The sequence below is a fragment of the Ranitomeya variabilis genome, chromosome 2 (genome assembly GCF_051348905.1).
Source record: "Ranitomeya variabilis isolate aRanVar5 chromosome 2, aRanVar5.hap1, whole genome shotgun sequence".
Classification (NCBI taxonomy): domain Eukaryota; kingdom Metazoa; phylum Chordata; class Amphibia; order Anura; family Dendrobatidae; genus Ranitomeya; species Ranitomeya variabilis.
The window spans coordinates 987,771,209-987,794,117 of record NC_135233.1 but is presented as its reverse complement, the minus strand read 5'-3'; the positions used below and the strand labels follow the sequence as shown (position 1 = coordinate 987,794,117).

Genomic DNA, 22,909 nt, shown 5'->3' with positions numbered 1-22,909 from the left:
AAACAGTCTTGGAAGTGGTCACCCTTCTGACCTCTGTCTGCTGAATGAGGGCATGTGGCTACATTCAGTGTGTGCACTGCATATCCCAACACATACACCAAACGAGGCTGCAACTTGTGAACAGAGCCTAAGACGAGTAGGATTTCCTTTCATGGCTTATGCTCTTTGCTAGATGTGTATAATGCATGGTGCTGTGTGAGATTGTTTGCAATAGTAGATTATTCTCGACTGTGTCATCAGGGAAATTTCGGATAGTTTAAAGGGGCTGTCCGTTTTGGGAGAAAATATATATACAGGTCCTTCTCAAAAAATTAGCATATAGTGTTAAATTTCATTATTTACCATAATGTAATGATTACAATTAAACTTTCATATACTATAGATTCATTATCCACCAACTGAAATTTGTCAGGTCTTTTATTGTTTTAATACTGATGATTTTGGCATACAACTCCTGATAACCCAAAAAACCTGTCTCAATAAATTAGCATATTTCACCCGACCAATCAAATAAAAGTGTTTTTTAATACCAAACAAAAAAACCATCAAATAATAATGTTCAGTTATGCACTCAATACTTGGTCAGGAATCCTTTGGCAGAAATGACTGCTTCAATGCGGCGTGGCATGGAGGCAATCAGCCTGTGACACTGCTGAGATGTTATGGAGGCCCAGGATGCTTCAATAGCGGCCTTAAGCTCATCCAGAGTGTTGGGTCTGGCGTCTCTCAACTTTCTCTTCACAATATCCCACAGATTCTCTATGGGGTTCAGGTCAGGAGAGTTGGCAGGCCAATTGAGCACAGTAATACCATGGTCAGTAAACCATTTACCAGTGGTTTTGGCACTGTGAGCAGGTGCCAGGTCGTGCTGAAAAATGAAATCTTCATCTCCATAAAGCATTTCAGCCGATGGAAGCATGAAGTGCTCCAAAATCTCCTGATAGCTAGCTGCATTGACCCTGTCCTTGATGAAACACAGTGGACCAACACCAGCAGCTGACATGGCACCCCACACCATCACTGACTGTGGGTACTTGACACTGGACTTCAGGCATTTTGGCATTTCCTTCTCCCCAGTCTTCCTCCAGACTCTGGCACCTTGATTTCCGAATGACATGCAAAATTTGCTTTCATCAGAAAAAAGTACTTGGGACCACTTAGCAACAGTCCAGTGCTGCTTCTCTGTAGCCCAGGTCAGGCGCTTCTGCCGCTGTTTATGGTTCAAAAGTGGCTTTACCTGGGGAATGCGGCACCTGTAGCCCATTTCCTGCACACGCCTGTGCACGGTGGCTCTGGATGTTTCCACACCAGACTCAGTCCACTGCTTCCTCAGGTTCCCCAAGGTCTGGAATCGGTTCTTCTCCACAATCTTCCTCAGGGTCCGGTCACCTCTTCTCGTTGTACAGCGTTTTCTGCCACATTGTTTCCTTCCAACAGACTTACCATTGAGGTGCCTTGATACAGCACTCTGGGAACAGCCTATTTGTTGAGAAATTTCTTTCTGGGTCTTACCCTCTTGCTTGAGGGTGTCAATGATGGCCTTCTTGACATCTGTCAGGTCGCTAGTCTTACCCATGATGGGGGTTTTGAGTAATGAACCAGGCAGGGAGTTTTTAAAAGCCTCAGGTATCTTTTGCATGTGTTTAGAGTTAATTAGTTGATTCAGAAGATTAGGGTAATAGGTCGTTTAGAGAACCTTTTCTTGATATGCTAATTTATTGAGACAGGTTTTTTGGGTTATCAGGAGTTGTATGTCAAAATCATCAGTATTAAAACAATAAAAGACCTGACAAATTTCAGTTGGTGGATAATGAATCTATAGTATATGAAAGTTTAATTGTAATCATTACATTATGGTAAATAATGAAATTTAACTCTATATGCTGATTTTTTGAGAAGGACCTGTAAATATATTTCATAATAAAATGCATATATTCAGGGCTAAAAATAATTGGTGCAACTGTGTTTCATTAAAAATGTTGCACCGTTTGGATTGTACAGGCTCTTTGTTGCCCTGCATGTTAAACTTTGACATGGTGTGTGGTCATGAATCAACTGAGAGGAGCTTAGAAAAAGCCAGATAAGAGTTCGAGCAAAATCACTGTCAAGTCCATCATATTGGGCTGACTGACGGACTCTCAGATAAGTCATTCTGCAGCCAGCCATAGACAGTGTAAGGCCAGGGTCACACAAGCGACATAATCAGGCCAATTATGCTCATGACACTCCGATCAAGCTCTTATTGCAGTTTGATCCAAGTGTCCCCTAAGGCCTCTTTCACACTTCCGTCTTTCATCTCCCGTCACAATCCGTCGATTTTTGAGAATGCAGGATCCTGCATTTTCTCATAGACTTGTATTAGCGACGGATTGTGACGGATGGCCATGCAGCATCAATAGTAACAAGATATAATGTTTAAAATAATAAAATAAATAAAATATTGCAGTATTCTCACCTACCGGTGTCCTGCGCAGCGATGCTCCCGGCAGCTAGCGTTCCTAGTAATACATTGCGAAATCTCGCGAGAAGTCGTGGTCTCGCAATTTAACCCCTTAAGCCCGTATGACGTACTATACCGTCGAGGTGGGGTGGGCCTTAATTCCCGGTGACGGGATAGTACGTCATACGCGATCGGCCGCGCTCACGGGGGGAGCGCGGCCGATCGCGGCCGGGTGTCGGCTGCATATCGCAGCTGACATCCGGCACTATGTGCCAGGAGCGGTCACGGACCGCCCCCGGCACATTAACCCCCGGCACACCGCGATCAAACATGATCGCGGTGTACCGGCGGTATAAGGAAGCATCGCGCAGGGAGGGGGCTCCCTGCATGCTTCCCTGAGACGATCGGTGCAAGGTGATGTACTCACCTCATACCGAACGTCTTCTCCCTGCAGGCCCCGGATCCAAAATGGCCGAGGGGCTGTATCCGGGTCCTGCAGGGAGCACTTCCGGGTCGGAGCAGGCTGCAGATGAAAGCTGCAGCCTGCTCCGATGAAAGTATGATCGCAGATCTGATAGAGTGCTGTGCACACTATCAGATCTGCGATCTGTGATGTCCCCCCCTGGGACGAAGTAAAAAAGTAAAAAAAAAATTTCCACATGTGTAAAAAAAAAAAAAAAAAAATTCCTAAATAAATAATAATAATAAAAAAATATTATTCCCATAAATAAATTTTTTATCTAAAAAAAACAAACAAAAACAATAAAAGTACACATATTTAGTATTGCCGCGTCCGTAACGACCCAACCTATAAAACTGGCCCACTAGTTAACCCCTTCAGTAAACACCGTAAGAAAAAAAAAAAAAAAAAACGAGGCAAAAAACAACGCTTTATTACCATACCGCCGAACAAAAAGTGGAATAACACGCGATCAAAAAGACGGATATAAATAACCATGTTACCGCTGAAAACGTCATCTTGTCCCGCAAAAAACGAGCCGCCATACAGCATCATCAGCAAAAAAATAAAAAAGTTATAGTCCTCAGAATAAAGCGATGCCAAAATAATTATTTTTTCTATAAAATAGTTTTTATCGTATAAAAGCGTCAAAACATAAAAAAATGATATAAATGAGGTATCGCTGTAATCGTACTGACCCGACGAATAAAACTGCTTTATCAATTTTACCAAGCGCAGAACGGTATAAACGCCTCTCCCAAAAGAAATTCATGAATAGCTGGTTTTTGGTTATTCTGCCTCACAAAAATCGGAATAAAAAGTGATAAAAAATGGTCACGTGTCCGAAAATGTTACCAATAAAAACGTCAACTCGTCCCGCAAAAAACAAGACCTCACATGACTCTGTGGACCAAAATGTGGAAAAATTATAGGTCTCAAAATGTGGAAACGCAAAAACTTTTTTGCTATAAAAAGCGTCTTTTAGTCTGGTTTCACACTTGCGTTTTTATCTGCATGCGTTTTTTAAAAAAAACGCATGTGTGAAAAAATGCATGTAAACGCGGTAAAACGCATGCGTTTTTATAGAAAAACACAAGAAAACAAGAAAAAAACAAAAAACCCTAACCCTACCCCTAACCCTACCCCTAACCTGAAATACGTGGCACTGAAATACGTGGCACTGAAATATACGTTTATATACGTATATACGTATATAAGTGCCACGATATTTCAGTGGCCACGTATATAAGTGCCACGTATTTAAGTGCCACGTATTTAAGTGCCACGTATTTAAGTGCCACGTATTTAAGTGCCACGTATTTAAGTGCCACGTATTTAAGTGCCACGTATTTAAGTGCCACGTATTTCGGTGCCACGTATTTCGGTGCCACGTATTTCGGTGCCACGTATTTCGGTGCCACGTATTTCGGTGCCACGTATTTCGGTGCCACGTATTTCAGTGCCACGTATTTACGTGCCACGTAATTACGTGCCACGTATTTTTCAGTGCCTGAAATACGTGGCACTGAAATACGTGGCACTGAAATACGTGGCACTGAAATACGTGGCACTGAAATACGTGGCACTTAAATACGTGGCACTTAAATACGTGGCACTTAAATACGTGGCTCTTAAATACGTGGCACTTATATACGTGGCACTTATATACGTGGCACTTATGACTGTCAGAAAATGTTCAGTAAACGGTTAGGGGTGAGGTTAGGGGTAGGGTTTCAGGTAGAATTGGGGAGTTTCCACTGTTCAGGCACATCAGGGGCTCTCCAAACGCGACATGGCGTCCAATCTCAATTCCAGCCAATTTTGCGTTGAAAAAGTAAAACAGTGCTCCTTCCCTTCCGAGCTCTCCCGTGCGTCCAAAAAGGGGTTTACCCCAACATATGGGGTATCAGCGTACTAGGGACAAATTGAACAACAACTTCTGGGGTCCAAGTTCTCTTGTTATCCTTGGGAAAATAAAAATTTGGGGGGCTAAAAATCATTTTTGTGGGAAAAAAAATATGTTTTATTTTCACGGCTCTGCGTTGTAAACTGTAGTGAAACACTTGGGGGTTCAAAGTTCTCACAACACATCTAGATAAGTTCCTTGGGGGGTCTAGTTTCCAAAATGGGGTCACTTGTGGGGGGTTTGTACTGTTTGGGTACATCAGGGGCTCTGCAAATGCAACGTGACGCCTGCAGACCAATCCATTTAAGTCTGCATTCCAAATGGCGCTCCTTCCCTTCCGAGCTCTGTCATGCGCCCAAACAGTGGTTCCCCCCCACATAGGGGGTATCAGCGTACTCAGGACAAATTGGACAACAACTTTTAGGGTCCAATTTATCCTGATACCCTTGTGAAAATACAAAACTGGGGGCTAAAAAATCATTTTTGTGAAAAAAAAAAAATAATTTTTATTTTCACGGCTCTGCGTTATAAACTGTAGTGAAACACTTGGGGGTTCAAAGCTCTCAAAACACATCTAGATAAGTTCCTTAGGGGGTCTACTTTCCAAAATGGTGTCACTTGTGGGGGGGTTTAATGTTTAGGCACATCAGGGGCTCTCCAAACGCAACATGGCATCCCATCTTAATTCCAGTCAATTTTGCATTGAAAAGTAAAATAGCGCTTCTTCCCTTCTGAGCTCTGCTATGCGCCCAAACAATGGTTTACACCCACATATGGGGTATCGTCGTACTCAGGACAAATTGCACAACAACTTTTGTGGTCTAATTTCTTCTCTTACCCTTGGGGAAATAAAAAAAATGGGGGTGAAAAGATCATTTTTGTGAAAAAATATGATTTTTTATTTTTACGGCTCTGCATTATAAACTTCTGTGAAGCACTTGTTGGGTCAAAGTGCTCAACACACATCTAGATAAGTTCCTTAAGGGGTCTACTTTCCAAAATGGTGTCACTCGTGGGGGGTTTCAATGTTTAGGCACATTAGGGGCTCTCCAAACGCAACATGGCGTCCCATCTCAATTCCAGTCAATTTTGCATTGAAAAGTCAAATGGCGCTCCTTCCCTTCTGAGCTCTGCCCTGCGCCCAAACAATGGTTTACACCCACATATGGGGTATCAGTGTACTCAGGACAAATTGCACAACAATTTTTGGGGTCCAATTTCTTCTCTTACCCTTGGGAAAATAAAAAATTGGGGGTGAAAAGATCATTTTTGTGAAAAAATATGATTTTTTATTTTTACGGCTCTGCATTATAAACTTCTGTAAAGCACTTGTTGGGTCAAAGTGCTCACCACACATCTAGATAAGTTCCTTAGGGGGTCTACTTTCCAAAATGGAGTCACTTGTTAGGGGTTTCAATGTTTAGGCACATCAAGGGCTCTCTAAATGCAACATGGCGTCCCATCTCAATTCCAGTCAATTTTGCATTGAAAAGTCAAATGGCGCTCCTTCCCTTCCGAGCTCTGCCCTGCGCCCAAACAATGGTTTACACCCACATATGGGGTATCAGCGTACTCAGGACAAATTGCACAACAATTTTTGGGGTCCAATTTCTTCTCTCACCCTTGGGAAAATAATAAATTGGGGGTGAAAAGATCATTTTTGTGAAAAAATATGATTTTTTATTTTTACGGCTCTGCATTATAAACTTCTGTAAAGCACTTGTTGGGTCAAAGTGCTCACCACACATCTAGATAAGTTCCTTAGGGGGTCTACTTTCCAAAATGGTGTCACTTGTTAGGGGTTTCAATGTTTAGGCACATCAGGGGCTCTCCAAATGCAACATGGCGTCCCATCTCAATTCCAGTCAATTTTGCATTGAAAAGTCAAATGGCGCTCCTTTGCTTCCAAGCTCTGCCATGCGCCCAAACTGTGGTTTACCCCCACATATGGGGTATCAGCGTACTCAGGACAAATTGTACAACAACATTTGGGGTCTATTTTCTCCTGTTACCCCTGGTAAAATAAAACAAATTGGAGCTGAAATAAATTTTGTGTGAAAAAAAGTTAAATGTTCATTTTTATTTAAACATTCCAAAAATTCCTGTGAAACACCTGAAGGGTTAATAAACTTCTTGAAAGTGGTTTTGAGTACCTTGAGGGTTGCAGTTTTTAGAATGGTGTCACACTTGGGTATTTTCTATCATATAGACCCGTCAAAATGACTTCAAATGAGATGTGGTCCCTAAAAAAAAATGGTGTTGTAAAAATGAGAAATTGCTGGTCAACTTTTAACCCTTATAACTCCGTCACAAAAAAAAATTTTGGTTCCAAAATTGTGCTGATGTAAAGTAGACATGTGGGAAATGTTATTTATTAAGTATTTTGTGTGACATATGTCTGTGATTTAAGGGCATAAAAATTCAAAGTTGGAAAATTGCGAAATTTTCAAAATTTTCGCCAAATATTCGTTTTTTTCACAAATAAACGCAAGTTATATCGAAGAAATTTTACCACTAACATGAAGTACAATATGTCACGAGAAAACAATGTCAGAATCGCCAAGATCCGTTGAAGCGTTCCAGAGTTATAACCTCATAAAGGGACAGTGGTCAGAATTGTAAAAATTGGCCTGGTCATTAACGTGCAAACCACCCTCGGGGCTTAAGGGGTTAATACTAGGAGCGCTAGCTGCCGGGAGCATTGCTGCACGGGACGCCAGTCGGTGAGATTACTTAAATTTTTAATTTTTTTAACCTGGTTTGTGTTCTGTATGCGTTTTCGCAGCGGAAAACCGCTGCGAAGACACATTCACAACAGGTGCACATAGGCTCGACGGGTCCGTCAGAAAGACAGGCCCACTGCACACGTTTTTTACAATCTGCACAGGATCAGTCTCTTCAACATTTTGACGGATCCTGTGCAGATTGTAAAAACAGAAGTGTGAAAGAAGCCTTAGTGAGATTAGATTCTCTCACATGAGAGAATCGCAGCACAGGTGCTGGGAAGATGGATAACAAAATTTCTCCATGTTCTCCATTGACTGTATGCGAGTACATTTTCCACTCGCATCCATAGACTTGAATGGGTGAGTACGATCCGATCATCAGAGGCACTCTGTCACGTAGTGACAAGAGATTGTTGGCACCTGCCCGATCCCTCAAACTCGTGGCGCCCTACGCCATTTCTGTCCCTCGGGTTATCCCAGATTGTGGAGATGCTGGGGTCTCATACCTTGCGCTATGCTCCTATCTTACCCATATCTGTTCCCTCCCACACCAAGGGAGGTGTGAGGCCGAAGTGTAAAGGCAAACACAAACCATGCAGAGATGAGAGGAAACTAAAATTATAGAAATACACTCACAAAACAACAGAGTAGGAAACGGGAGGAATAGGAAGGAAGAAACCAAATGGGAGATTATAAGGATAAACATGCAAACCAGCTCCACTCAGCAATCTCCTGAAAAACTCTCCAACCACTTACTCCAAACACTGAACTCTCTCCTTCAACTCCAAACCAGGTAGTGGTAACTATCACTGGCAAGATCAGAAGCAAGGAAGAAGGGTCTTATACCTGCTGGGAGTAAGGAACTCAGATCAGGGATACAACCAAGGACAGAGAACTCCAGGTGTCCAACTAAGCAGTTTAACCCTTGCAGCACCAGAACAAAGAAAGCCAGAACTGCCAATAGTATGGTGACGTCGTTCTACCTACTGCAGGTGTATGTGTCACCAGACGCTGCCATCGTCTGACCCCACTTTGTTGCGGTATCCCAGCGACACGCTCGCATCATGCTGCATTTGTTTTCTCATGCCGAATCGCCGTGAGAAAAAAAATCGCAGATCTGCTCTGCTCACTGATTAACATTGCTACAAATTCAGATTGCGCTCATCCGATTATTCGCTCGTGTGAGCGAGCCCTAACACAGGGGCTACATAAAGCAAACTGTGCACAATTTTGCAACAAAACCCAGATGCAAAAATTGTTTTTAACCCCATTTACATGTATTTAAGCTAAAAGAAAAGAATATATATATTGTTCCTAACAGTGGACTACCATTTCTTGCACTGGACAGATTCCCACATCTGTGCTGTGCACTAGAAGGTTCTAGCAACAGGGTACAAGCAAGCAAGTAAGATGTCTCCACAGATGTCAGCGAGTCCACACTAAGTACGGTCATGCAGCAGAGTTGTGTCCTATTTATTGACCTGATGTTTTGCTGTTATTTTCATGTTTCCATGTACTATAGGTACACTCCTCTTGTAAAGAATTTCTGCCAAAAAAGTGTCCGCTTGGACAGTGCAAAGTGTCAGTAATTCCACCAACGGCCCTCAACAGCATCGACTCGGATGGTACGTGTGTTACACCTTGTAGATTGGATTAGAGATTGCATCTGACATGTCGCTGTGAGGGTATGTGCACACGTTCAGGTTTTTTCGCGATAAAAACGCTATAAAAACTCATTAAAAACGCATACATTATGCATCCTATCATTTAGAATGCATTCTGCATGTTTTGTGCACATGGTGCGTTTTTTTCCGAGAAAAAAAAAACGCATCGCGGAAAAAAAGCAGCATTTTCATTAATTTTGTGGATTTTCCACGTTTTTCCCGCTGTTCTATGCATTGGGAAAAAACACAAAAAAAAACGCACAAAAAAACGCTTCAAAAACGTGAAAAAAACGCATGCGGATTTCTGGCAGAAATGTCCGGTTTTTGTCAGGAAAATTTCTGCAAGAAATCCTGATGTGTGCACATACCCTTAAAGCATGCTCTTCGATATTGTCATCTCCAGGGTTCTGGAAGGCCACGTGTCCCCCGTCCTGCACTAGCCCGCTGCTTGTTTTTGTAAATTCAAAGAGTGGAGATAACCAAGGAGTGAAATTCCTGCGACGGTTCAAACAGCTGCTCAACCCGGCTCAAGTGTTTGACCTGATGAATGGAGGGCCTCATCTAGGGTGAGACCGAAGCCCCCATACACTTTAGATAATCTGTCAGTCGCACGATAGCTCTCAGCCAAATGATAGGTTGAACTATCACCCCTGACTCTCCCATACACAGGAGCAAGGGAGTGCTGTGCCGTGCTTCCTATAAGAGAGCCTCTGCCAGAAATTTATGGCAGTGGCTTATCTTTTAGAGGGTTAAAGCGTTGGCTCTGAAATCAGATGTGCCCCATGCTTCTGTCCTCTGACACCATCACTTGCAGGGAGAGTCGGGGGCCTCCGGACACATTAGACTGCTGCAGCAACCTGTTGGTATCAGTGCGGTTGACCAACATTAGTCTAATAAGTAGCTTTTTAACACTTTTCTCATGCTTTTTTTCTACTTTAGATTTTTTTATATATATATAAATTAATGTCCTAATTTTTTTTCCCCTTTTAGTTTACGCTTGTTTCAAAAGTTTGACACCTTCAGAATATTGGTGTGTGGCGGTGATGGTAGCGTGGGCTGGGTCCTTTCTGAAATAGATACCCTTAATCTTCATAAACAGGTATACAAAGATAATGATTAAAGGGTTTTCTGAGTCATGAAAAAAATGCATACATCCAGGAATAATGACAGAAGAAGCTGTTCTGACCTTTTTATTCCCCTGACTCTCTGGTCCTCTTGATGATCTTCTGTTTACCTGGCTGCAATAATTTCTTCCCGTGTAGCCCTTGCTGGCACCGAGGCCAGTGATTGGCAGCAGCGGTCACATGCAGTATACAAAATGTCATTACTGTAGTCAAGTAAACAGATGACTGGTGGCAGGTCACAGCGCTGAGGGGGAATTAATTTGGAAGTATGGGTTCTTGTGTTCCTTTTTTTTAACCTTTCCAGACTACGGGCTCATTTTCTAATATCTTAGAAAACAGTCTTAACTTCAGGCACAATTCATTGCTATATATATATATATATATATAGAAGAGGCCATGATGACATAGTCCTTATTGTTGACGCAGTGCTAGTTGCACATGACGTAAGTGTGATGACTTATTTTTGTCCTTATTTTATTTTCTAGTGCCAGTTAGGGGTCTTGCCGTTAGGCACTGGGAATGACTTGGCCCGTGTCCTTGGCTGGGGCTCTGCTTGTGATGATGACACTCAACTCCCCCAGATTCTGGAGAAACTTGAAAGAGCTGGCACTAAAATGCTGGATAGGTGAGTTTCAGGAATTTGTTGTTTTGCGTTTTTTTTGTTTGTTTTTCTCTTTTGGTTTTCCTGTACAGATTCTCGATTTGTAAGACATTGATGAGTTTGAACTTTGTAGGTGGAGCATCATGGTGTATGAGACCAAACTTCCAGCTCGGGCCCCCGATCCTTGTACATCCCCAGAGTCCAGTGAGGACTGTGAAGTGAGTGTTCACTGTCATCTTGTGGTTCTTCTCTGTAGTCTGGATTATTCGATCTCTCTTTCATTTACGCTATCCAGGTGCAGCAGATCTTGGGCTATGAAGACTCTGTAGCTGCTCATTTATCACAGATTCTCAGCTCAGACCAGCATTCGGTGGTGATTTCATCAGCCAAGTAAGTGTCACTAAAGAATTGGGTACCAATATTAAAGAATATCATCAAAATAAACCCTTATAAGACAGCATTAAAGCTGGCTATACCACCTGAGTTAACTGACAGGCAAATGTTCTTTTAGCAGACGACAATCTCCCTTTCAATTCCCTCATACACATGAGTGCTTTGGTCGGCCCAGAATTCATATGATTTCAACAGGAGTAAGTTGCTGCCAGATGAGTCTGGCAGCAGCTTTATCTGTCCTGAAAGAAAAAAGATTCTCCTCTTTCCCTATATTATCTGTCGATGAGAGGGGGAGCATTGGGAGAACCCCATACACATCAGATAGTCTAACTGTGGTACCAAAATTATCGGGGTTGGCCAACTTTCATCTAATCTGTATGGAAGTCTTAAATTTGGCCAGATTTACACAGTGATTTAAAGCGCATGGAGCCAATTCAACCAAGCTTTTACGCCAGTAAACTGGCGTTAAAGCTTTGATAAGCACCACAATGTTTGTGCGAAAATATTGTCACTTTTAGTGTTTTTGGTTTTTTTTACACCAGTTTGAATCAACTATGTTGAAATAGGCAGAGCTGGACAGGACACAAATCAGTCCGTATCACTATATTCCCTCTTCCTAGGGAAAGTGAACAGAAAAAGCACATTTCTCCGAAATCGATAAAAAATATTGTTTTTATTACATATTTCTAAAATTAATACAACAATTAAAATACAAATCAAGACCTCAGATGTGAGAGACACCTGGCTAATGAATCCTTTAACCACAATTATGAAAATCTCCTATTGCAATCTAATAATCAACAATTGATTCTATTAGAGGAGATTACCACACAATCCCGATCTCTGTGTGTGATAATATAGGGACATGGATTGTCCTGGGTTAAGTGGCTAAGGGTACTGTCACACTCTGCAACTTTCCAACGATCACGACCAGCGATACGACCTGGCTGTGATCGTTGGAAAGTCGTTGTGTGGTCGCTGGAGAGCTGTCACACAGACCGCTCTCCAGCGACCAACGTTGCCGAAGGCCCCGGGTAACCAGGGTAAACATCGGGTTACTAAGTGCAGTGACGTCACCGCTGTGCTCTGCTCTTACTTTCCGTCCAGCACTCACAGTCAGTGCGGGAAGCAGACGGCAAAGGACCTGACGGACACCGAAATGTGAGTATGTACTGTTTTTTTTTTTGTACTTTTACGCTGGTAACCAGGGTAAACATCGGGTTACTAAGCGCGGCCCTGCGCTTAATAACCCGATGTTTACCCTGGTTACAAGCGAACGCATCGTTGGATCGGTGTCACACACACCGATCCAACGATGACAGCGGGTGATCCAGCGACGAAAGAAAGTTCCAAACGATCTGCTACGACGTACGATTCTCAGCAGGGTCCCTGATTGCTGCTGCGTGTCAGACACAGCGATATCGTATGGATATCGCTGGAACGTCACGGATCGTACCGATGTAGCGACAAAAGTGCCGCTGTGAGACAGTACCCTTACACCAGAGCCACATGTGAATCTGTCTGTGACTGTAAACTGCTGAATCATGACAGTGTGCAACATACTATTGCGTTTCCCCTGTATTCACAGCGCCAGTGCACATGTGACAGCATGTCCGCTATGTGCATACTTGTGGTTATGTGCTGATTCGATTCTCCTGTGCTTCCCTCACTGTTCTATTGAGACAAATCAGCATGGAAGTCAGGTATGTAAATGGTGCACATACAGTGGCGTGACCACACATTCGCACTGTGTGAATACATCTGAATCGTGACAATGTGATCATTACACACTGTCAAGATTCAGCAGTCTACTGTCACATAGACTGCAAACATTTTTTTTTCAGGCCATAAACCCCTTTAACACATGCAGCTTCCACTTTAGCCTGCTGTAACTTGGACTAGATTGCTGATATAGTCTTGGCCAAAGACGTATCACATACCAGCATATCAGCTTCTGAAGTGCTTCTCTGTCAGGATCTATCGGATATGTTCTTGACAAGGAAATCTCAGATTTTTATTTGGTATAAAGTTCACAGGAAAAGCTTTAGATAGTTCTTTCATAGAAATGGTAGCCGTGTTATTTATTAACGACGTTATTGTGCTCAATTTTATTTGTTCTTTTAGAGTCTTGTGTGAAACGGTAAAAGATTTTGTTGCACGTGTCGGGAAAGCCTATGAGAGAATGACCGAGAGCTGTGAAGAATCGGAAACCATGGCGGGAAAGGTACGTCGTTGTTCCACCATAAGACCTCGTCATCCTGTAATGTTACTGACTAGAGAAAGTCGAGTTTGGTGATGAACCCTCATGGAAAAGGAAACATCTTATTTTATTGGTAAAGATTCTTTTTTTCTGCAGTGCAATCTTCTGAGGGAAAAGCTAGACTCTCTCCTGAACACCTTAAATGAGGAATCGCAGGCTACATCAGTTCTTTCTCAGCCCCCGCCTACAATTAGTGAGGAGGGAGAGGAGTCCTCCGAAACCGTGGCCTGTCTGACCGCGATCACTCCTTCCCCTGGACGACAACTGACTTTTCGACCACGGGAGCAGCTTATGCTAAGGGCCAACAGCCTTAAGAAAGCGATCAGACAGATAATAGAGCAGGCAGAGAAAGGTAAGTTAGAAATATCCAGAAAAGCAAACGGTGGGATTCTGGTACATAGAAATAACATGTCCGTTCTATTCGGTCGAGTAGATCTGTTTATCTATGGTGTCGGCAGATAGGAAGTTTATCATTGTGCATTCAGATCCCTTGTGCTATTTATTTTCGGAGGTGGTCTTGTTCATGGTGTTGGATTCTTTCCTTTCAGCTGTTGATGAACAGAATGCGCAGACTCCAAGTAGTGAAGATTTTCTTTTGCCGTTTGCTACTGAGGACGGAAAGGAACACATCATTACAAGTACTGTGATTGTACATAGTGGGAATGCGTTGCCAAGGATAAGAGGCTCGAGTAGAGGTATTTCCTGTACTTTATGGTTAATGTTTTTTGCACTGGCATTTTTAGGGTAATTGAAGCACCACTCCAGTGTTTCTTTTTTTTTATTTCACCCCCGGAGTGGTAATGTATGTTCCCCGACTGTAGTAAAATACTTAACAGTCTCCGTCTTCATTGTTCTCAGTGCTGCTTCAGTCCTGTTCTGCAAGTTGCGACCTGTTGGATCGATTTAGTGTTTGCTGGGTCGACCGGAAGTCACTTCTCAATGTAAGAGCCAGAATGAGACTCTCATAGACTTACACTGGGTGCTAGTGACTGTTTAGCGCTGACTCCCGGTCATTCAGGATCTGCGATCACAGGATGGCGGAGCGGTGCCGGGAAGATGGGAAGATCAGAAGATGGCTTTTGTTTTGTTTTTTTACTACAGACAGGGAACAGACATTAACCCCTTCACGACCTTTGACGCAGCGTATGCGTCATGGAATGATCGCGCTCCTGCAGATCGGGTGAAAGGGTTAACTCCAATCTCACCCGATCTGCAGAGACAGGGGGAGTGGTGCTTCAGCCCAGGGGGGGTGGCTACACCCCCCCGTGGCTACGATCGCTCTGATTGGCTGTTGAAAGTGAAACTGCCAATCAGAGCGATTTGTAATATTTCACCTAAAAAACAGGTGAAATATTACAATCCAGCCATGGCCGATGCTGCAATATCATCGGCCATGGCTGGAAATACTGATGTGAGCCCCCCCCACCCCACCGATCGCCCCCCCAGTCCTCCGTTATGGGGTCCGGTCCCCTCCGTCCTGTGCTGCGCTGCCCCGTGCTCCTGCCCACTCCCCCGTCCTGCTGTCCGCTCCCCCCTGTGGTCCGATCACCCCCCCTGTGCTCCAATCCACCCCCCCACCACCCCTTCATACTTACCGATCCTCCCGGTGTCCGGCCGTCTCCTCGCTGGGCGCCGCCATCTTCCAAAATGGCGGGCGCATGCTCAGTACGCCCGCCGGCAGATTCCATTCAAGTACATTTTGATCGCTGTGGTAGGTTCTACCACAGCGATCAAAATAAAAAAAATAATAAATAAACCCCCCCCTTTATCACCCCCATAGATAGGGATAATAATAAAATAAAGAAAATATATATATTTTTTTTTTCCACTAGGGTTAGGGTTAGAACTAGGGTTACGGGTAGGGTTAGGGTTAGGGGTAGGGTTAGGGGTAGGGTTAGGGTTATGGCATGTGCGGATTTGGCTGCGGATCCGCAGCGGATTGGCCGCGGATCCGCAGCGGATTGGCGGCGGATCCGCAGCGGATTGGATGCGGATCCGCAGCGGATTGGCCGCGGATCCGCAGCGGATTGGCCGCGGATCCGCAGCGGATTGGCCGCGGATCCGCAGCGGATTGGCCGCTGCGAATTCGTAGCAGTTTTCCATCAGGTTTACAGTACCGTGTACACCTTTGGAAAACCAAATCCGCTGTGCCCATGGTGCGGAAAATTCCGTGCAGAAACGCTGTGTTGTATTTTCCGCAGCATGTCAATTCTTTGTGCGGATTCCGCAGCGTTTTACACCTGTTCCTCAATAGGAATCCGCAGGTGAAATCCGCACAAAAAAACACTGGAAATCTGCTGTAAATCCGCAGGTAAAACGCAGTGCCTTTTACTTGCAGATTTTTCAAAAGTCGTGCGGAAAAATCTCACACGAATCCGCTACGTGGGCACATACCCTTAGGGTTAGGGTTGGAATTAGGGCTAGGGTTGGAAATAGGGTTAAGATTAGGCTTGTGGTTAGGGTTACGGATAGGGTTAGGGGTGTGTTGGGGTTACAGTTGTGGTTAGGGTTGGGATTAGGGTTAGGGTTGGGATTAGGGTTAGGATTAGGGTTGGAATTAGGGTTACGGGTGTGTTGGGGTTAGGGTTGTGGTTAGGGGTGTGTTGGGGTTAGGGTTGGGATTAGGGTTATGGCTACAGTTGGGATTAGGATTAGGGGTGTGTTGGGGTTAGTGTTGAAGTTAGAAATGAGGGGTTTCCACTGTTTAGGCACATCAGGGGTCTCCAAACGCAACATGGCGCCACCATTGATTCCAGCCAATCTTGCATTCAAAAAGTCAAATGGTGCTCCCTCCCTTCCAAGCCCCGACGTGTGCCCAAACAGTGGTTTACCCCCACATTTGGGGTACCAGCGTACTCAGGACAAACTGGGCAACAACTGTTGGGGTCCAATTTCTCCTGTTACCCTTGCAAAAATAAAAAATTACTTGCTAAAACATAATTTTTGAGGAAAGAACAATTATTTTTTATTTTCACGGCTCTGCGTTATAAACTTCTGTGAAGCACTTGGGGGTTGAAAGTGCTCACCCCACATCTAGATAAGTTCCTTCGGGGGTCTAGTTTCCAAAATGGGGTCACTTGTGGGGTGTTTCTACTGTTTAGGCACATCAAGGGCTCTGCAAATGCAATGTGACGCCCGCAGACCATTCCATCAAAGTCTGCATTTCAAATGTCACTACTTCCCTTCCGAGCCCTGACGTGTGCCCAAACAGTGGTTTACCCCCACATATGGGGTATCAGCGTACTCACAACAAACTGGGCAACAAATATTGGGGTCCAAATTGTCCTGTTACCCTTGTGAAAATAAAAAATTGCTTGCTAAAACATCTTTTTTGAGGCAAGAAAAATGATTTTTTATTTTCACGGCTCTGCGTTGTAAACTTCTGTGAAGCACTTGGGGGTTGAACGTGCTCACCACACATCTAGATAAGTTCCTTGGGGGGTCTAGTTTCCAAAATGGGGTCACTTGTGGGGGGTTTCTACTGTTTAGGCATATCAGGGGCTCTGCAAACGTAACATGATGCCCGCAGACCATTCCATCAAAGTCTGCATTCCAAAACGTCACTACTTCCCTTCCGAGCCCCGGCATGTGCCCAAACAGTGGTTTACCCCCACATATGGGGTATCAGCGTACTCAGGAGAAACTGGACAACAACTTTTGGGGTCCAATTTCTCCTGTTACTCTTGCAAAAATAAAAAATTCTGGGCTAAAAAAATATTTTTGAGGAAAGGAAACACATTTATTATTTTCACGGCTCTGCGTTATAAACTTCTGTGAAGCACTTGGGGGTTCAAAGTGCTCACCACACATCTAGATTAGTTCCTTGGGAGGTCTAGTTTCCAAAATGGGGTCACTTGTGCGGGAGCTCCAATGTTTAGGCACACAGGGGCTCTCCAAACGCGACATGGTGTCCGCTAATGATTGGAGCTAATTTTCCATTCAAAAAGCCAAATGGCGTGCCTTCCCTTCCGAGCCCTGCCGTGCGCCCAAACAGTGGTTTACCCCCACATATGGGGTATCATCGTACTCAGGACAAACTGGACAACAACTTTTGGGGTCCAATTTCTCCTGTTACCCTTGGGAAAATAAAAAATTGTGGGCTAAAAAATCATTTTTGAGAAAAGAAAAATTATTTTTTATTTTCATGGCTCTGCGTTATAAACTTCTGTGAAGCACTTGGGGGTTCAAAGTGCTCACCACACATCTAGATTAGTTCCTTGGGAGGTCTAGTTTCCAAAATGGGGTCACTTGTGCGGGAGCTCCAATGTTTAGGCACACAGGGGCTCTCCAAACGCGACATGGTGTCCGCTAATGATTGGAGCTAATTTTCCATTCAAAAAGCCAAATGGCGTGCCTTCCCTTCCGAGCCCTGCCGTGCGCCCAAACAGTGGTTTACCCCCACATATGGGGTATCATCGTACTCAGGACAAACTGGACAACAACATTTGGGGTCCAATTTCTCCTATTACCCTTGGGAAAATAAAAAATTCTGGGCTAAAAATCATTTTTGAGGAAAGAAAAATTATTTTTTTATTTTCACGGCTCTGCGTTATAAACTTCTGTGAAGCACCTGGGGGTTATAAGTGCTCACTATGCATCTAGATAAGTTCCTTGGGGGGTCTAGTTTCCAAAATGGGGTCACTTGTAGGGGAGCTCCAATGTTTAGGCACACAGGGGCTCTCCAAACGCGACATGGTGTCCGCTAACGATGGAGATAATTTTTCATTCAAAAAGTCAAATGGCGCTCCTTCCCTTCCGAGCCTTACCATGTGCCCAAACAGTGGTTTACCCCCACATGTGAGGTATTGGTGTACTCAGGAGAAATTGCCCAACAAATTTTAGGATCCATTTTATCCTGTTGCCCATGTGAAAATGAAAGAATTGAGGCTAAAAGAAATTTTGTGTGAAAAAAAAGTACTTTTTCATTTTTGCGGATCAATTTGTGAAGCACCTGGGGGTTTAAAGTGCTCACTATGCCTCTAGATGAGTTCCTTGGGGGGTCTAGTTTCCAAAATGGGGTCACTTGTGGAGGAGCTCCAATGTTTAGGCACACAGGGGCTTTCCAAACGCGACATGGTGTCCGCTAACGATGGAGATAATTTTTCATTCAAAAAGTCAAATGGCGCTCCTTCCCTTCCGAGCCTTACCATGTGCCCAAACAGTGGTTTACCCCCACATGTGAGGTATTGGTGTACACAGGAGAAATTGCCCAACAAAATTTAGGATCCATTTTATCCTGTTGCCCATGTGAAAATGAAAAAATTGAGGCTAAAATAATTTTTTTGTGAAAAAAAAGTACTTTTTCATTTTTACGGATCAATTTGTGAAGCACCTGGGGGTTTAAAGTGCTCACTATGCTTTTAGATAAGTTCCTTGGGGGGTCTAGTTTCCAAAATGTGGTCACTTGTGGGGGAGCTCCAATGTTTAGGCACACGGGGGCTCTCCAAACGCGACATGGTGTCCGCTAAAGATTGGAGCCAATTTTTCATTCAAAAAGTCAAATGGCGCTCCTTCCCTTCCGAGCCCTGCCGTGCGCCCAAACAGTGGTTTACCCCCACACATGAGGTATCAGCGTACTCAGGACAAATGGGACAACAACGTCCGTGGTCCAGTTTCTCCTTTTACCCTTGGGAAAATAAAAAATTGTTGCTAAAAGATCATTTTTGTGACTAAAAAGTTAAATGTTCATTTTTTCCTTCCATGTTGCTTCTGCTGCTGTGAAAAACCTGAAGGGTTAATAAACTTCTTGAATGTGGTTTTGAGCACCTTGAGGGGTGCAGTTTTTAGAATGGTGTCACTTTTGGGTATTTTCATCCATATAGAACCCTCAAACTGACTTCAAATGTGAGGTGGTCCCTAAAAAAAATGGTTTTGTAAATTTTGTTGTAAAAATGAGAAATCACTGGTCATATTTTAACCCTTATAACTTCCTAGCAAAAAAAAAATTTGTTTCCAAAATTGTGCTGATGTAAAGTAGACATGTGGGAAATGTTATTTATTAACTATTTTGTGTCACATAACTCTGGTTTAACAGAATAAAAATTCAAAATGTGAAAATTGCGAAATTTTCAAAATTTTTGCCAAATTTCCGTTTTTTTTCACAAATAAACTCAGAAATTATCGACCTAAATTTACCACTAACATGAAGCCCAATATGTCACGAAAAAACAATCTCAGAATCGCTAGGATCCGTTGAAGCGTTCCTGAGTTATTACCTCATAAAGGGACACTGGTCAGAATTGCAAAAAACGGCAAGGTCATGAAGGGGTTAAGATACCACTCCGAGGGTTAAATAAATTAAAAAAAAAAGCCAAAGTGATGCTTTAAAGGGAATCAGTCAGAAGGATCAATCTTCCTAAGCCATCTATATGGGGATGTAGGTCATAGGAAGCTGAATAAAATGATACCTTGATATCTGTGATCCGAGGTCTTATTCCAAAGAAATCCACTTTTTTAAAAAAAATATGTAAATGAACTGTTAAGAATATATATAGGCCGGATAATGAGAATATGCCTCCAAAGCTTATAATAAATGATAGGGGACGTTACCAGTGTGAGACATGTAGATTAGGAGAGCAGAGTGTCAGTCATTACGTGTCTCACACTGGTAACAACCCTTTCATTTAATATAATCTCTGGAGGCAGATTCTTAGTGAGATCTTTATTCGGCCAATAGGTCTTACCAGCTCATTTGCATGTAAGAAAATAAGTGGATTTCTCTTGAATAAGACATCAGATCGCAGATATCAAGGTATCATTTTACAATTTCCTGTGACCTATATGCTCATGTAGACAGGTTAGGAGGGTTCATCCTACTTACAGATTTTCTCTAAAGAGCAGATAAAATTGCAGATGCCAAGTGATGTTTTAGTGTTCCCAAATATATCTTATTTTGCACACGTTTGCATCATCCTCATTGAAGCAAGTACACTATTGATGGCCAGAAAACGTACTCTCAAAGATTGCTGTTAAAGTCCCACCATATTCGGTCGGAATTTATTGATAAGATTAATTAGCTTCTTTCTATTGCAAGGTATATATTGTTCTAACAGGAGCTAGGAAAAAAATGGTCTGTACAAGTACAAGTGTTGATGGTGTGAAAATAAAGTATAATACTTTTGCTCCTGCTGATGCAATATTTTGGCTGTAATTTCAGGTTCCAAGCCAGAAAAAAATTCCAGCAAAGTCAGTCTGTCCGCAGGAGCCACTGCTTCGCTTCCTAATGCCAACTCTCAAGGGGACTACATGTACCCCAGTAAGACATTAATAGAACCGTGTTTTGTGTCTTATATGGCCAGAGAGTTTACCCGCAGTCACACAGCTTCTTTTATTATGTGCAGGTGTCAGACCGGGAATGACGACATCTTTACCAGTGAACGCTCTCATGAATCGTCTCCTGATTAATGCGGATTCCTTTGGCTCCGAACCTGATAACTTGTAAGTGCAGCTGATAAGAATATCAGAAGGATGATTACTAAGTTTACTGTCCTGATCCACTCACAAGCTCTTGCCACAATATCAGTCTTCAGGGAGGTCATGACACCGAGCCGCCAGAGATTAGATAAATTACTGCAGATAAATCAGATAAATCCAGACATTAAGCTGAAGCGTTTGTCTTTCCTGCCTCGTTATCTTTGAACTGTCATTTTTGATAACTTCTCGCTTCATAAGGCCATGTGCACACGTTCAGTATTTTTCGCGTTTTTTTCACGTTTTTTCGCTATGAAAACGTGATAAAAACGTGAAAAAAACGCTTACATATGCCTCCCATTATTTTCAGGGTATTCCGCATTTTTTGTGCAAATGTTGCATTTTTTTCCGCAAAAAAATCGCATTGCGGAAAAAAAAGCAACATGTTCATTAAATTTGCGGAATTGCGGGGATTCCGCACACCTAGGAGTGCATTGATCTGCTTACTTCCCGCACGGGTCTGTGCACACCATGCGGGAAGTATGCAGATTATGTGCGGTTGGTACCCAGGGTGGAGGAGAGGAGACTCTCCTCCACGGACTGGGCACCATATAATTGGTAAAAAAAAAAGAATTAAAATAAAAAATAGTCATATACTCACCTTCGATGGCCCCCGCAGTCTTCCCGCCTCTCAGGTGCATGCTGCCGCTTCCGTTCCTATAGATGGTGTGGTGAAGGACCTGCGATGACGTCGCGGTCACATGACCGCTCATGTGACCGCTCACGTGACTGCGACGTCATCGAAGGTCCTGCACACACACACCATCTATAGGAACGGACGCCGCTGAGGAGATCGGCTGTCTGCAGGTGAGTATAACCATTTTTTTTATTATTTTTAAACATTCTATCTTTTACTATTGATGCTGCATAAGCAGCATCTATAGTAAAAAGTTGGTCACACTTGTCAAACACTATGTTTGACTAGTGTGACCAACCTGTCAATCAGTTTTCCAAGCGATGCTACAGATCGCTTGGAAAACTTTAGCATTCTGCAAGCTAATTTCGCTTGCAAAATGCTAAAAAAAAAAAAAAAAAAGCGAAAAAACCGGGGAAAAAACGCAAAAAAAAAATGCGGATTTCTTGCAGAAAATTTCCGGTTTTCTTCAGGAAATTTCTGCAAGAAATCCTGACTTGTGCACATACCCTAACGGTAGTAAACTCCCCATGGTCCGAGACGTTAGATAATGGTTGGCTGCTGGATAGGATCAATGTTCCAGTCTGTCTTTTGTTGTTGTAGTTTTACGCAATCTTGCATCAATTTTCCATCTTCATTACAAATATCAGTTCATGAAGATGTTATTCAATTGCTTCAGATCCCACTTAAAGCTACTGATAATTATAGAATTTTTTTTTTTTACAACTGCAAAGGGAACATATCAGCAGGTTTTTACATATGAAAGTAGTGGTATGCTTTTTCATCCAATAAATATTCTATTTTTTTTTTTTTTGTGTACAAATCTGATATGCTATTAATATGCAAATCAGGCTGGAAATGCACTAGGGGCGTCTCAGTGCTCTTGTAAAAAGCCATTCTAGTGCATTGACATGCCTTTAGTGCACTTCCAGCAAGATTTTTTTATATGGATTCTACACTAGATTCCTCATGACTGGCACATTGGATCTCTATTAAAAAAAAAAAGGAATTTTTATAGAGGGACAAGCTCCTAAACAGCCATACCAATATCTCCTTATAGGGGTTGTCCGGCCATTGTGGTGCAAGTTTATAGTCACTGTATGTGACTTCAGTGAATCCTCACATCACACACGAGTTGCATACTTCAGGCCACATTCCGACTAGATGTGTTTGGCCTGGCTCCATACACTTGCATTGGGCAAGCCCGCACACGTCTAGTCAGCATGTGGCC

At 43.1% G+C, this 22,909-nt stretch overlaps 2 protein-coding genes across 9 annotated transcripts in view; one reads left to right on the top strand and one right to left on the bottom strand.

Moving 5' to 3' along the window:
* The window catches only part of LOC143808394 (uncharacterized), a 426,051-nt gene that overhangs the window by 204,588 nt on the left and 198,554 nt on the right, over positions 1-22,909 (bottom strand). The gene's annotated exons all lie outside the window — the stretch shown is intronic.
* The window catches only part of DGKD (diacylglycerol kinase delta), a 117,150-nt gene that overhangs the window by 65,700 nt on the left and 28,541 nt on the right, over positions 1-22,909 (top strand). For all 4 annotated transcript variants that reach the window (XM_077290979.1, XM_077290980.1, XM_077290981.1 and 1 more), the window contains exons 8-18: positions 9,055-9,157; positions 9,600-9,762; positions 10,187-10,295; positions 10,806-10,945; positions 11,055-11,139; positions 11,217-11,311; positions 13,439-13,538; positions 13,671-13,926; positions 14,123-14,269; positions 20,731-20,829; positions 20,915-21,011. In XM_077290979.1, coding sequence (XP_077147094.1) covers positions 9,055-9,157; positions 9,600-9,762; positions 10,187-10,295; positions 10,806-10,945; positions 11,055-11,139; positions 11,217-11,311; positions 13,439-13,538; positions 13,671-13,926; positions 14,123-14,269; positions 20,731-20,829; positions 20,915-21,011 — 1,394 coding nt within the window. The remainder of the gene's footprint in view (positions 1-9,054; positions 9,158-9,599; positions 9,763-10,186; positions 10,296-10,805; positions 10,946-11,054; positions 11,140-11,216; positions 11,312-13,438; positions 13,539-13,670; positions 13,927-14,122; positions 14,270-20,730; positions 20,830-20,914; positions 21,012-22,909) is intronic.